This window comes from Nyctereutes procyonoides, unplaced genomic scaffold, assembly GCF_905146905.1.
Source record: "Nyctereutes procyonoides isolate TBG_1078 unplaced genomic scaffold, NYPRO_anot_genome, whole genome shotgun sequence".
NCBI lineage: Eukaryota > Metazoa > Chordata > Mammalia > Carnivora > Canidae > Nyctereutes > Nyctereutes procyonoides.
The window spans coordinates 20,643,998-20,659,648 of NW_026575049.1; the positions used below are offsets into that span (position 1 = coordinate 20,643,998).

At 57.4% G+C, this 15,651-nt stretch overlaps 1 protein-coding gene across 1 annotated transcript in view; it reads left to right on the forward strand.

The window, feature by feature from the left end:
* CELSR1 (cadherin EGF LAG seven-pass G-type receptor 1) overlaps positions 1-15,651 on the forward strand; it is a 135,580-nt gene that overhangs the window by 83,512 nt on the left and 36,417 nt on the right. Inside the window, 4 exon segments of the mRNA XM_055329418.1 lie at positions 11,197-11,354; positions 12,335-12,498; positions 12,895-13,020; positions 14,177-14,343. Coding sequence (XP_055185393.1) covers positions 11,197-11,354; positions 12,335-12,498; positions 12,895-13,020; positions 14,177-14,343 — 615 coding nt within the window.

The following is a 15,651-nucleotide window of genomic DNA, read 5'->3' on the forward strand; positions in this document are numbered from 1 at the left end:
CAGAGGAATTTCACACACAACCCTACATATGTGCATTTAAGGCCCAGATGAAATGGTCCAATTTCTCAAAAACACAAGCTGCCACAATCCACCCAATAAGTAAATAATTGAATGATCACTTTGGTGTTAAGGAAATGGAATTTGAAATTTATTTATTTATTTATTTATTTATTTATTTATTTATTTATTTATTTATTTATTTATAAAAGATTTTATTTATTCATGAGACACACACAGAGAGAGGCAGAGACACAGGCAGAGGGAGAAGCAGGCTCCTCGAGGGGAGCCCGATGCGGGACTCAATCCTGGGACTCTGGGACCATGCCTTGAGTTGAAGGCACACCCTCAACCACTGAGCCACCTTGGTGCCCTGGAATTTGTCATTTAAAAACTCCTGAAAATCAATTCTCGAGGCCCAGATGGTTTCACTGGAGAATTCAACCAAATGTTTAAAGAATGACACCAATTCTATACAGTCCCTTCCAGAAAAATAGAAGAAGAAGGGATGCTTCCCAGGTCCCTGGGCCGTTAGTGGTGCCCTGGTATAAAAACCAGATGACGACCGCACAGAGAGGTGCCTGGGTGGCTCAGTTCCCCCACTTGTGCTCTTTCTCTCTCTGTCAAATAAATAAATAAAATCTTAAAAATAAAAGCACAGAAGAAGAAAAACCAGGGGCTGGGTCCCTCGGGACTCCATGCAGCTCATGTCCCCCGCGGAAGCCTGTACACGCCTGTTCACGACAGCCCCCGCCTGGAAGCAGCTCAGCGGCCCCCGTGGGCGAATGGTGAGACGGGCCGTGGCGCGTCCGTCTCCAGGCGCAGGGGCTGAGACTCGGGTGCTCGCAGCAGAGACACATGCTGAGTGATAAAAGCCAGCCTCCCGAGCTTACGTGCTGCGTGATTCCATTTATAAAACATCCTTGAGGTGATGAGATGACAGACTTGGAGAAGAATGAGATAGTGGTTTTCTGGGGTCGAGGGGAGGGCAGGAGGGATGTAGGCGTGACTGCAGAAGGACAACAGGTGGGGTCCCAGTGGGAATGGAATGTTCTCCATCCTGCCGTGTCGGCGTCCCCACCAGGTTGTCACACCTGTGACACTCCCACTGTTTTGCAGGATGTTTCCCGTTGGTGGAAACGGGGTAAAGTCACCTGGGATCTCTGTTATTTTTTATTTTGCAATTGCAGGCACATCTAAAATTATTTCAAAATAAAAGGCTTAATTAGAGGAACTTTGAAAGGTTTATAAATATGTGCTGGGGTCACCTCAGTGGCTCAGTCTGTGAAGGGTGTGCCTTCGGCTCAGGTCATTATCTCGGGGTCCTGGGATCAAGTCCCACGTTGGGCTCCCTGCTCATCGGGGGGTCTGCTTCCCCCTCTCCCTCTGACCCTCCCCTCGCCCATGCTTTCTTTGTCTGTCTTTCAATTAAATAAATAAAATCTTAAAAAAAAAGAAAAGAGAAAAAAAAAAACATGTGCTGACATATGCATATTTTTTATGAAGGGTATCCCCCCCCAAAAAAAACCCCAAATCCATCAACAGCATGTATCAGAAACCTTCTGCGAGGTCAGAAACCACCCCAAAGTGTAATGTCTTAAAACGTCAGATATTTATCATTCCTTACGATTCTGGGGCAGGAGCGTCGTCGTGGCTCTTTTGTGAACAGTCTGCCGCGTGGTGGACAACTGTGGGCAGGAAGAGGATGCAAAAGACGTCCCTCGTGTTCACTTTGTAGCTTTCTGTGATCTTTCTGTGTTTTATATTTTCTCACCAGTTAAGCAGGAGTCATCTGGGGGACAGGACCGTGAACCAATTTTGTTTTCTTCCTTTCAACTTTCTGCTAAAGAGCCCATTCGATCTACAGGATGTTCGAGACAAAGAAGCTATACTTTTTAACGTTTAGGAAGCTTTTGCCGCATCCACCAAGACTTTCTGGGACGGGAGGGGTCCCGCGGGCTTCGCCTCTGCCCCGACGCAGAGCTGCAGGCACAGGGGTTTGAGATTTACTGCCCGGGCCTCCGGGCCGCAGCGCGAGCGCGCTCATTTCTCCCCGGTGGCATTTCCCCCGGATGCAGCCAGTTTCTCCAGGATGGGAATGACCTCTGTTGTGTCTGCACCAGCGGGTAGGGGACAAACACCGAATATCCACGCTCTCGTGACCCGCCACGTAGCATTCACCCGCCGCGTCCGAGGGCAGTGTCTGCAACCACGTTAGCCTTCATCTGGGCCTGGAAGGTTCGGTGCCTCCCTGGGAACCCAGCAGGTGGAGAGGAAAGCCCGTGAGCGGCCTCTACGGGGATCTGGGCTGGCAGTCCCCAAGGGAGGCAGGGGCCCCAGCCCGGGGGCGGCCCGGGGGCTGGAGCTCACATGCTTCCTGTCCAAACTTGGCCTCATCAGATGCTGGACGGCCACCTGCTGTGGAAACCTAATTATTGACCAGGACTCACGCAGCCGCGCCCTGGGGCCTTGGTGTTCCACGGCCTGGTTGTGGAAAGTCAGCCTCGGGCCTGGGCTCCGGTCTGGACGCTGTCGCTATCCTGCACCTGCCACCTGCCTCACACCCCCCATCCTTTCCAGCTTTCTGGGGGGCCCCACCCTGGGGACGAGGACATTTACTGACCACGGTCCTCACGTCCACCCCTAGTGGAGGAGGAAACTGAGTCCCAGAGCAAGGCCATGGGGGCCAGGGCTGGGCCAAGCTGGGGCCAGTGGGTCTCACCCACTCGTGGACTCCGCGGATCCAAGGGCTAGCCCGGATTCCCGGACGCTGGGGGGAGCCCAGGGCCTGTGAGGCTTTGTGCTGCTGTCCCGTCTCTGGGGACGGGGTGGGGTCTGTTAGGGTCCCGGCTGGCGTAGGCAGGGCCTCGCAGGAGTGTGCATGCACGTGTGTGCGCACAGGCACACTGGGGAATGTGTGTAGTCACACGTGTGAGTGTGTAAGCCTGCACGTCTCCCATAAGCCTTTCTGCCTTTATCTGAAGAGGCTTTTTGCAAGGGTGACCCTGTGGCCCGTACATCGTTGCAGCCTGGGGTGACTGGCCCTCCAGGAGCCGTGCGTCCTGGGAGGGGGGGTTTTGAGTGCAGGGGCGGCCTCTGGGAACCCAGGGGCCCCTCCCTCCCAGGCTCTGGGTGCCTCTGCCGGTGTGCGGGCCCCGGGGGGCTGCTGCCCCACCTCTGGTGCAGCAGAGGTAGCCAACCGTCAGATCTGGGGACCCCACGTGTAGAGGGATTGAGCTTCTCATCGGTGCCTGGATGTCCCCCCCAGTTTGCCTTGAGCAGAGCATCCAAGAGAAGGAATGTCACCCCAAGTTTCTGCATGAACTTCAGGAACCCCTATTTTGAGCTCTTCATTTGTCATTGGAGAAAAGACCCCCTCTGAGCAAATCTGCATAAATCCCTGGTTCCCAGAAAAGCTGGAGAGCCTGCTGGCCAAGCTGCGGAGGGGGAACCCGACCCCCACCAGCAGCGACAGCCGCCAAGGCTCCTGGCCCCTCACAGACCCCGGGAGCTTTTGTCTGCTGGAGGGCCAGGCCAGTGAGGGGCTGGCGCCGTGCCCCGTGGACCTCTTCCAGAATGAAAGTCATCCCCACGGAGATGACTGGGGCCTGCGGAGACGCTCTTTGTATCCAGGGCCAGCCCTCGGCCCCGACGGTCCTCCGTGTGTTCCGCATCCACCAGTAGAGCACAGGGCCCCTCTTATACCCATGGCCAGAATTGTTCGTGAACTGGGATCAGCCACCTTGCCGGAGAAACAGAAGATGCTGGTGGTGTAAATTAAAAAAAAAAACAAAAAACAAAAAAAAAAACTCTGTAAAGTGAGCAGTTGGTTCTGACTCTTGTTGAAAATCTTTTCTTTTTAATGCCCCCAAATAACAAGAGTCTGCTGGCGCCATCCAGTATATTCTGGGGCCGCTCTCTTTTCAAGCCCTGGAGAAGAACCAGTTGCTTCCCCAAAGACACGGTGATGTGCAAGCTGCAAATTGCTCATTTTTTTTTTTCTCTAAAGACATAGAACTTTTTTTAAAAACTACGGGAAAATATTAAGGCAACAGAAATACAGGGAGGACAGCCATTTGCACTTTTTTGTGTGTGTTTTCCTTACCATCTTTTTAGCAACCACAGGGCAACAGCGGACTTTTGTGCAATGTTCCCCTTGTGCCCAATGCGGTGCCGAGCCCTTCATGCACGTTATGTGTTTATTTGATCCTACAAGGGAGGTGCTATTTTTATCCATTTTACAGATGAGTCTGGTGGGCAAGGAAGTCAGGTGACTTTCCTGAGTGGGGTCAGGATGTGACTTCTTGGCCTCCAGGAGGCGACACTCGACAGAGGCTGTGGACCCTGCTGTCCTGTGTCGCCTGTCGGCCTCAGGCTTTCAACGCTGGGCCTCACGTTGGCGTGGCAGCCTGACCAGCCGCACCAGCTTCAGGCTCCCTGCAAAGAGGTTCAGATCTACTTTTCTGTTTTGCTCCCAAATGCCTCCACCGTGGTTGCTGTGAGCTTCCCCACTCTGGAAGAGGCTGCCCTGGCTCCGAGCACTAAGGATCCTGCACCAGCAGTGAGGACTAGGGAGCTCCTGCCCACTCCGCCGCAGCTGTGTGCAGGAACTTGGCCTAGTCTTATGCGTCCGAGTTCAGAACTGTCTGCCCCACCTGGTGGCCAGTAAGGGGCCTGGCCTGAGGGCCCAGGCCGGTGTGCTTGCAGCCCAGCCTGTTGCTGCCTTACGCTAAGGCGGATGCTGCGTCCTCAGGATATAGATTTCTAACGTCTTTATGGGAAAAAAAAAAATCAAGAAAAAATTTTTTTCAAATCCTGCCTGTTAAGCTTGAGAAGTAAATACTTTTGCAATTAATTTTGGGGAACCCTGAGCTTCTGCTGGCAATCCAGTTGACTTTTTACCCCAGCCCCCTGATGGTCAGTGCAGGTGACATGTAACAGGGGAACGAGCTGTTGCTCTAGAACCGTCTGCAGGCGCTGGCCGTACGCACCAGCTCCCCACGGAGGGGCAGCCCGGTTCTCGGTGAGCAAGCCATTTTATCCTCCTGGAGACACGGACTCGTGGGCTGAGTTCCCAAGACGCGTGGCCAGTTTCACCATTTGGGGAAACCCGTCGAGTCAGTGTAGCACTTGGGGTTCCTCCGGCATTTACCGTGTGGCAGATCCGGGGTGTAGGTGAGCCTGCCATGCGTGGCATCCGTTCGTTGTGCCCGATGGGGGCCAAGCCTTGTCCCGGGATCTGGTAGGAGCGGGCAGGTGGGGGTCCTGCAGCAGGGACTTGGTTTGCAGGGTGGGAAAAGCAAGGCAAGTCCGGATGAGAAATATCAAGTAGCCTAAGTGCCTTGAGACAGACCAGAGGGGTGAGGTGACGGCAAGTGGTTAGACACCCAGGTTCTGCAACCCGCCTTTCCCTTGTTCCTCCTCTTCCCCTTCCTTGTGTGGCGTTGGCGGGGAGTCCCTGCAAATAAGGATGCTCCTTACGAATCTGCCGTGGATCCTGGGAGCCTGGTCTGGATGTTATCCTCTCGACCGCGTCTGCCAACATGCTTCGAAGAAAGGTTGTGCCTGCTTCCAACGGAGGGCTGGTCACCTGTGTGCGGAACTCGGCGGGGTCTGGGCCACGTTTCCTGGGGCGGCGGTCGTCGCCCGGCAGGCTGTGCCCCCCAGACCCTCACGTCCAGTCTGAACCTCACCGTGTTTGAGAAGTGATAGCGCGGTATGTGTTCGAGGCTGCATGTTGACTCTTGAAGACATTCCAAAAGTCCAGCCGTGTGTGAATTCTTTGATACGAATTCTAATTGAGCCTTTCTGACACGGAGCACGAATCCGTTTATTTCCCAAGACTTGCAGCTCCCGGTGTCTGGTTTCCAGGAGCCCCCCGCATCCAGCACTTGAAACCAAACCCCATCGGCTTCCTCGATGAGGAATTGTTTGCAGCGGGGTAAAAGGCCATAGAAATGTGAGTACTTCGTGAGGACCAAACGCTTTTGTGCACACGAGAAAATCTCCACCCGCTGCTTTAGAGCGCCTGAACGGGACATCCTGGGGGGTGGGGGGGGTCTGCACGTAGAGAAGAAAATTGAAGTAAGGTAAAGAGAAACAGGCCCTAAGCGATGACTTCTGATTGACTTACTGAGAATCAGGAATCTGGATCGGTTCAGAGTTGCAAAGCTTTTTTGCTTTTGGGTCCCTCCCCAAAGCACATGGCATCTTCTCGGTGTTTCTCAGTGGGCGGCAGGGGTGCTCATGCTGGGGTGTGTCCTCGCTGGCCCCCATCCACCTGCCCTGTGGCGGGGTCTGCTCAGGACCTGTGCGCTCGATGGGTGCAGGCGTCACCATGTGCAGGCCCTGCTGGCTGGCTCGGGCCTCCTGTGTGCCTGCTTTGCTCAGACCTGGGGCGTCCAGGCCTGGCGGCTACAGGTGCAGGATCCCCCAGGCCTGGGCGGCTGCCTCACTGGGCCGGCAGAGCCCGAGGAGGAGAGATGTGGCGACACCAGCCTTCGCCCTGCCCGTGTCCAGCCCCCTTCCAACGTGAGAACTGTTGCCATGTGACCCCTTTAGTTCCCGTATCTTCTTTCTTTTGTGCCAATGCATGGCAAGCCTTCACAATTCTTAAGAATATTAGAGACCGTTGGTTTTGTCTTGTTCATCTCGTTCCTCTGTACCCGTGCCAGCAGAGCACCAGCGAGCTCTCTCTCATTCGCCTGTGCCAAATCCCCGCGTCCGTGCTCTGAATGAGCAGCTTAAGCTGCTCTCTCCTCTTCAAACACGAGAGGTGGGGCGCACGGAAGCAAGCCTGGTGCTGCCACGGTCCTCCGGTTTCTGCCCCGCCGGGGCTCCTTCTCTGTACTGGCCGAGCGGGCTAAGACGCCCTTTGTCTTTGCTCAGCAAGAACAGATGACCTGACCCCAAGTCCGGCACACCTGCTGGTGTCTTCGTCTTCCGTTTCCGCATCCTGATGGGGCTGCCTGCGCAGTGACGTGCACGCCTCCCACCCTGGCCAAGGGCTCCCCGTCTCCTCTGGTGTTTCATTGCCGGTGATGATCTCGGCAGGAAGGCCACATGGTGTATTTTATCCCTGTTTTCCAGATCACCACGGGAGGGGGCTTCCCGATGGTTACCAGGTAGACAGGGCCAAGGGGCCCGAGGATGGCGGGTGCCCCCCCAGACAATTGAAATTCACATAACGTAGAACGAACCGTTCGTTGTCAAGTGAACAACTCAGGGCCATTTAGTGGGTTCGCAACATGGAGCCACCGCCACCTCCATCCAGATCGGAGGTCTGTCTGGCACCCTCAGAGGAGACTCTGCAGCCACCGGGAGTGCCTCCCGATTTCCCCCTGGGGAGGCCCCCGAAACCACCATCTCTGGATCTGCCCGTTGTGGACACTTCACATAAAAAATCTGCAACACGGGACCTTTCACGTCAGGGCTGCTTTCCCTCAGCGTCACATTCTGGAGGTTCATTGCCCTGTAACCAGTTGTCGGTGCTTCGTACTTTGTAAAGGCCGGATCGGAATGCTCTGGAATGGATGGGCCACATTTTGTTCACCCAGCCTCTGCAGACACACATTGGGGTGGTTTCCACCTTCTCGTTATTGTCGACGGCGCTGCTGTGAACATCCGGGAGCAGGTATTAGTGGGGGTCTCTGTCCTCAGCTTCTGGGGTCTGCCCAGCAGGGGCGCTGCCAGGTCCTGCCGTAACTCTGACCCCTCCTTGTGTCTCTGGCCCCTGCCTGTGGATGTCCTGCGGAGCCTGAGAAGGGACGGGACAGTGCGGGGCCTCTAAGGAGCAGGGTTTCCCCGGGTACTCCACTGTGGCTCTGCTATTGGTCGGTCCCCTTAGTTTCTGATCTGAGGATGCTTGGCTTTGTGGCCAGAAGGGCCCTTGGGCCGGGGAGAAGCTGGTGTTGGACGATGTTTATCAGACTCTTGTCTGTTTTCCTAAAAGGTGCTCTTGCTACTTTGATGCCAGGCTCTGCAGTAGGCCTGAGCTCAGCTGGTGCTACTCTATTTTTTTTTTTTAAAGATTTTACTTATTTATTCATGAGACACACACACACACACACACACAGAGGCAGAGAGAAAGGCAGAGGGAGAAGCAGGCTCCATGCAAGGAGCCTGATGCGGGACTCCATCCCGGGAGCTGGTGCTACTCTAAATGCACATGTTGATTTATTCCGGGGGCTTTTGCCTCCAGTTGTTCCTCCCTCGCCCAGAACCCTGGCCCGAAGATGATGAGCAACGGCAGTTTTGCAAACAGCAGCTCTGCTTCATTAGAGTGTAAATGGCGTTTATGCCCTCGGAGAAGTCTCCCACCCATCCCCAAAAATGCAAATTATAAGTTGTAAAGATAATGCGGGACTCACACAGCCTGGGGACAGCTCTTCCCCCAGGATGGCACCTAGCACTTAAGCGGCCCGTAATAGGCACTTGCGCATGTTTTTCCAAAGCAGGCTGCTGCAACAGAGCGAGAAGCAGATTATTTTTTCTACTCCTCTAACTGTTGCTTAACCGAAGGTGAAATCATTAAGGATATTGCTTATCAGATCTCGTGATCCCATCAGAGGATGTAAAAGGACATCAAGAAGATTAGAGGGAGGGATCCCTGGGTGGCGCAGCGGTTTGGCGCCTGCCTTTGGCCCAGGGCGCCATCCTGGAGACCCGGGATCGAGTCCCACGTCGGGCTCCCGGTGCATGGAGCCTGCTTCTCCCTCTGCCTGTGTCTCTGCCTCTCTCTCTCTCTGTGTGACTGTCGTAAATTAAAAAAAAATAAAATAAAATAAAAAGAAGATTAGAGGGACTCCCTGGTGCCCTAGCGGTTGAGCATCTGCCCTCGAGTCCCGCATCGGGCTCCCTGCAGGGTGCTCGCTTCTCCCTCCGCCTGTGTCTCTGCTTCTCTCTCTGTGCCTCTTATGAATAAATGACATCTTTAGAAATAAAATAAGATTATGCAGGAGCTAGGAGGGTACTGGGTGACATGGTAAAAGCCCCTCTTGGATTTATCAAAGAAGGGTTCCCGGGAGAACCATGTGTCATATTGATGTCACTCTCGAGGTCCCTGGAACAGAGGGAGGACAGGTATTCTGAGAGCCTTCTCTTGTGGGCAGAGAAGCCGAGGTTCAGCAATGGGCATTGTCCAGTCAGATGGTTGGCCAGGAGGGAGTGGAAGGCTCAGCAGGGGGGTCATTATGTACGGTGGTGCAGGCAGTGCACCGCACAACTTGGGGGGAGGGCAGACATTGCCAGGGTTGATGGGGCAGCCGCTGGTGTCACACAGTTTGGCCACCTGGCTGAGCTCCTGTTACCAGCAGCTCCTTGTCCTGCCTCCCAGCCCAGTGTCCTCGATCGAATGGGTACTTCTTTACTTCTCTGAAGACCTAAAGATTTCTTTTTAAAGGAACTGTGCGGTGGTTATTTCCCTATTAAAAGGCATGGAGATGATGTAATTAAATTCTGTGTTTTTACAACTCCCTGTTGCCAGTACTATCAGAAAGAAGTGTAAAATCTCACCGTGTTACACACTCGAGTAGACCCCAGAGCCCTCAAGTGGGGGCACTGAGGCTGTTGTTTTTAGAGGCAATGAGTAGAGCTGCTGGGGCCGGGAGAGCACATCCTCTCTGGGAGGAAGGAGCCCTGTGCGCCGTGTGCTGACTGTGAGGCCCGGTGGCCCTTTGCACACGCCACCCAGATGAATCCAAGCCACCCCATGGAGGGCGGGTCTTGCGATCGGGTTGGACAGATGGGGCAGGGAGTCCAGCCGCCTGGCCCAGCCCGAGCCAGCTCTCGGCTGCCTGCTACATTTCTGGAACTTTGAGACCTGCGTGCTTCTGTTGTGTGGTGGCATGCACAGACTCCCAGGCTTGTGCTGGGGGGATGCCTGCGGCCTGTCTGGGTGGGTGTGCTCTGTGTCCTCAAGGGTCAGGAGACATGGGGGGTGCCGGGGACGGGGTGAGGCTTCCTGGGAGTTACTGTCGTTGGTCACTAACCTCAGCCCCCTTGGGGAAGGAACCTGCTTCTTCTAGAAGTGAGCCGGCTATACCCCAAGTCACCAATTCCAGAAGAATTCTTTATATGTATGTGTGTGTTTATATATATATATATATATATATATATATATATATATATATATATTTGAGAGAGAGAGAGCATGAGCAGTGGGGAGAGGCAGAGGGAGAAGCAGACTCCCCACCAAGCAGAGAGCCCGATGTGGGGCTCGATCCCAGGACCTTGAGGTCATGACCTGAGCTGAAGGCGGATGCTTCACCGACAGAGCCCCCCAGGCACCCCGTCCAGAGGAATTCTTATGACCCGGCCCCAGGCGGGGAGGCTGTGCTGGTGAGGCCCTCAGGGACGGCCTAGGGGGCAAGCTTAGGGGGCGAGTAGGGGCTTGATCTTGGGGGCACCAAGGGTGGTTGACTTCAGGCCAGTAAAGGGCACAGGAGGGTCATTCCAGGACAAGGACAGGCCTTGGCCCAGGAGTGACTGGGAGCCCCCGGAGGCCCACACTCTAGGAGCACCGAGGGGTGCGCAGGACCTGGTCAGGAGGTGTGTGGCCCGCGGTCCAGCCAGCGCTTGGCTCACAGGCAGAAGCGCATGTTCGGAAGGAGGCGTCTCAGGAGGCGTCTCAGCGTCTTGGCGTCGGCTGCTGTAACAGATTAGCACACCTGGGGGGCTTGGGATGCAGAACTTTGCTCCATCATGGTCATGGAGGCCAGAAGTCCGAGATGCAGGTGGCAGCGGGGCCGAGCTGCCCCCAGGGGGCTCTGAGGAGGGGGGCCTTCCTTGTGTCTCCAGATGCTGGTGGCGCGGGCCGTCCCTGGGGCCCCTTGGCCTGGCACGTGTCACCCTGCCTGCCTCCGAGGCCGCGTGGCCCTCTCCCCGCGGGTCTGTGTCCGGGCCTGCCTTATGAGGTCACCAGGGTCCAGCTTGCTGCTGTGGGCTCCCGTCCTAGCTGATTACATTTGCAGACCGTTTATTTCCAAGTAAGATCACATTTTGAGGTTCTGGGAGGAACATAAATTGTAGGGGTACCCAGGGCAGCTGGTTTGGGGAATCGATTTAAAACACAGCTGTCCGCCTGTGGCTTTCCCACGTCCTCACCGCCCGTGGGTGGGAGGCACATGTTGGCACCAGCAGGTCTGCCTCAGGCGCTTGTAGCCAACACGCTGACGCCTTCTGTGTTTTCTCTTCCCACAGCCCAACATCGGCCGCCTGGGCCTGCCCCACGGGCCGTCTGGAGAGAAGGTGGCCGTGGTGACCGTGGACGACTGTGACACGGCCGTGGCTGTGCGCTTTGGCAGCCTCGTCGGGAACTACAGCTGCGCCGCCCAGGGCACACAGAGCGGCTCCAAGAAGTGAGCATCGCGGGAGGGGAGGCCCCAGCAGCCACCCCCGGTGACTGCTGCTCCCAGTGGGGTCATCCGGAGCAGGACCTGGATGCAGGGCGCCTTGGGCACAGCACCCTGGCAGCCCCAATCCAGGCTGGAATCAGAGTCCCTCCTCTCGCTCGGGGTACCTCCCATCTGACACGTTAGAACCTTCTAGAATAAGTCCTCTTTTTATTTCTGTCAAAGTAATGGCCAGGCCAACCCTGCAGTTGTGACAGCTAGCTTGCTGACCCTAGACACCGTGGGGTCGCTGACCTCCATCCATCAGGAACGGGTCCCTGCGGCCCAGCGTTGGGGTCAGTAAACCTCCCCCCGTTAGATCTAACTCAGAAATAAGACCACCGCCACCGACAGCTGTCACGCCAGCCTCAACGGCCAGAGCAGAGGCTCCGTTCCTACTCAGTAAGCTTTTGAAGTGGTGGTTAGTCCGATCCAGGCCGAGCATCTGGAGCAGCCGTGGTGCCCATTTTACTGGCAAGGAGGCTGTGTGTGGCCTGGAGGGATTGGCACCCTTGCCCAAGGCCACGTGGCGGCTCACGGGGATCTGGGGCTGTGGTTTGCTGTGAGCTGGGCGAGGTCATCGGAGGTGGGGGGGGGTAGTGCCACAGTTTGGTGTTGGCTCGTGCCCGCTGGGCTGCTCGTACTGCTTGGGTTGGACTGGCCCCGGCAATGGGCGAGACTCAGTCTGTCTGGATCCGATGAGGGTTCGAGGAGTCCAGGGCACAGCCTTGCACCTGAAAGTGGAAGCCAGTGGTGGCCCTAGAATAGGACCTGCCTTTTGTGTTCTGACCCATTGGCCGCCTACCTCCCTGTTCGGTTACTGAGGTTCAAGGTGATGGGGTGTCTGGTGGCGTAGGCCACTGTGACGTTACGGCAGCATCAGGACCCCCGATGCCGCCTCTGGTACCCCAGACACAGAGGTCAGAGGGCTGGCTTTGTCTTCCCAGGTCCCTGGATCTGACAGGCCCTCTGCTCCTGGGAGGCGTCCCCAACCTGCCTGAGGACTTCCCGGTGCACAACCGGCAGTTCGTGGGCTGCATGCGGAACCTGTCTGTGGACGGGAAGAACGTGGACATGGCCAGCTTCATTGCCAATAACGGCACCAGGGCAGGTATGGCCTGACCGCCAGGGCCCAGGGGAGGGCCCCCTCCACATCCCGGGCTACCCAGCTCTGGGCCTCTAGGACGGGAGCCGTGGCTCTCGGATGTGCTGCTCTTGGGGTCTGGGCGTCCTGCAGTGTGGGGTGCGGTGTGGGGCAGACGCTCAATGCCACGGTCTTGAGCGTGTCACCAGACGACCTGGCCGGCTGGCGGGACGAGCAGCGCATCCTGTGCCGTTTCAGGTCTGCCGATCTTACTGCTGCCGGAGGGTCCCAGGCCGGCCTGCCTTCCCTTGGGGCTGTGGCTCACTGGGCCGTCTCCCCACCCTGTGGGTTGGTGTTAGGACTCGGTGCCCCCGACTGAGTGTTTCCTCTTCTGCGACCGTGCTGTGTGCTCTGTGTTCCCAGGCTGCGCTGCCCAGAGGAACTTCTGCGACGGGACCTGGTGTCAGAACGGGGGCACTTGTGTCAGCAGGTGGAACATGTACCTGTGCGAGTGTCCGCTCCGGTTCGGTGGGAAGAACTGTGAGCAAGGTGAGGGCCTGGGTGCCCACCTGACCCCAGGGGCTTCGGAGACCCCAATCTTGGGTGTCAGGGCTCATGTGGGTCTGCATGTCCAGAGCCGCAGCCTCTGATGGTGTGTGTGTGGCTGCAGGCGTGGGCCCCCGGTGGGGGGTTGGAGCACACGCGGAGCACATGCAGAGCCCGGCTGGGGTGAGATGCTGGGGCGGGTGTGCAGGAAGCTCGGCTGCACAGGGGGCCGCAGCCGGGTGGACACGTGCCCACGCCCAGAGTTCCTGTTATGGAGGCTGCGAGGCCCAGCGTGGCTGTGCCAGAGAAAACAGATGCCCACGTTGGGTTCACAAGAGCAGGAAACAGACGGCCCGGGTGCATGAGGCCCAGCTGGTGTGCCCTGTGCTGTTGACCGGGGTAGCTCGTGTTTAAAGCCTCGGATGACGACCGTGCCGTCCTGCCGGGAGGATGTACGCGGTCTGGAGACAGTGAGGCTTGTCTGGCACCTGGTTTGTCCAAGTGTCACAGGCTGCATGGGGCTGTCGATCACCCACTGTCACCTTCCTGGTCCCCCCCAAACATCTTGGAGCCCTTGGCTGGTCAGCAGCCTCCCCACCTCCATGCCCATCGCGCAGTGGCCTGTGTGCCTGGGGGTTGGAGCCCGCCCCAGACACGGATGTGGGGCTGAGTGGAGGTGCCGGGACTTGTGTGCAGTACTCACCACAGGTCACACTCTCCCACCAGGAGACCCTGCTGCTGCTCCTGGGCTCCCCACCCGAGGGTGGGACAGGCAGGTTGAGCTCACAGGGCCCCCCAGCACCCCGTCCGCTGAGCCCCAGGATACCGAGCCACCGCACCGTGCTCTGCCTTCTCTCCAGCCTGGGAGCCCCGTGTCATGCCCTGGGCAGGGCTGAGAACCCCCCAGCCTCAACCTCCCTCCTCAGGAAGGTGGCGGGAGCCCCAGAGGGTGGGCCTCTTCTGTAAGCCTGTGGGTCTGGACTCAGAACACCAGATACTGCACGTGTGGAAGTCTGACACTGGGCTTTGTACTGAAATGAAAAAGGCCCGGGAATTTTTCCATCCATTCTCCCCCGGAGCCTGTCCTGCTCCCCGGCAGCTGAAAAAGGTTCTCAGAGGCACGTCTGATGTGCGGGGCTCTGCATTTCTGCATCCACAGTCATGCCTCACCCCCAGCGCTTCAGCGGGGAGAGCATTGTGTCCTGGAGTGACCTGGACATCACCATCTCCGTGCCCTGGTACCTGGGGCTCATGTTCCGGACCAGGAAGGAGGACGGCGTGCTGATGGAGGCCACGGCAGGTGTGTCGTCCCGGCTGCATCTGCAGGTAGGGGGAAGCACGTCCCATACCCCCCACCGCACCACCTGGGCGGCTGCGGGGCCCACATGCACTGAGTGGTGCAGCTGGAGCTCCCGGGCAGCTCCGCCCTGGCTGCACGGGCTCCCGGGGCACACGGGCCCGGCGGGGACCCTCCCTCTGCCCGCACCGGCCCGACGGGGTCCCCGGTGTGAGGAAGAAAGGAAACACGAGCCTGCGTTCCCAGCCGGCCGCACAATCTCGCCATTCATAGCAGGGAAGAGTGCAGGGACTCCGGTGTGCCTCTACGATTCCCACAGGGAGGCTTGATTCCAGCACTTTCTTTCTTCCTTTATCGCTGAGAGGGAGTACGTGCGGGGCTGGCTGGACCCAGTAGCCCGACTCCTCGGCTGCAGGACCCAGCCAGGGTGTGTCTTAGGCAGCAGCTGTGGCCTCCGGGCGTGTCGGAGCCGCAGGAGGCGGTGAGCACCCGCGGATGGGGATGGGGGTCCCGAGCTGGAGATGGGCTGTGGCCGCGTGCTGGGGGTGCCGCACACGGGCTGGCACCCCGAGGTTACGCTCTGCCCAGAGGTTCCTGAAAGTCCTCCTGAACTTTGAATCTCCTTAGGCTTGTGCTCTGTGAATCTTTTTGGAGTTTTCCGTTTTGTTTAATTTAAAACGTGGGACAGGCAGTAGAGATCCTAAAAACCTTTAAAACATGATTTTAATGTGCTGAATTCCCTAACTTTTGCTCCACAAATAGCTCCCTCTTGCATCTTCCCAGCTCCGCAGAGATTTCATTTGGAGAAACAAGGGGAGTTCCTGTGGGTGGTGAGAGTCCCCTGGTGACCCCGTTGGGCACGGCGCCCACCTCCCACCCTCGCTCTGGCCTGGGGTTTCACTGTATTTGAGGGTCCAGGAGACTCGGAGCCCGGGGAGCCCGGGGGCCACCTGCTATCTCCACATACTTTCTGTCTGCAGGGTGGGTGCAGGGGCGCAGCAGGTTCCTGAGCAGACCCTCCCCCTCTGAGCCTCTGTGGGACCTGGGATTAGAAGGAATTCCGTAACTAGGTTGTTTTTCCTGCCTTTCTTTGGGAGTTTCTTTCAAGTATGTGCGTGTGTGTGTCTGTGTGTGAGTGTGATGGAGGAACTGGGGGCCGTGGCCACAGTGGCACTGACTCCATTTGCACGGGTCATTCACAGGCTTCAGCCACACAGCGTGTCCCCTGGACCAGCCTCCCCTTCTGCCTTGGGGCCGGGCCACCCCTGAGCCCCCCATGGGCCTGCCCGGTGTGGTGGCTCCCCTTGTGGGTGTGGGGGATCCTCTCGGAGCTGTCA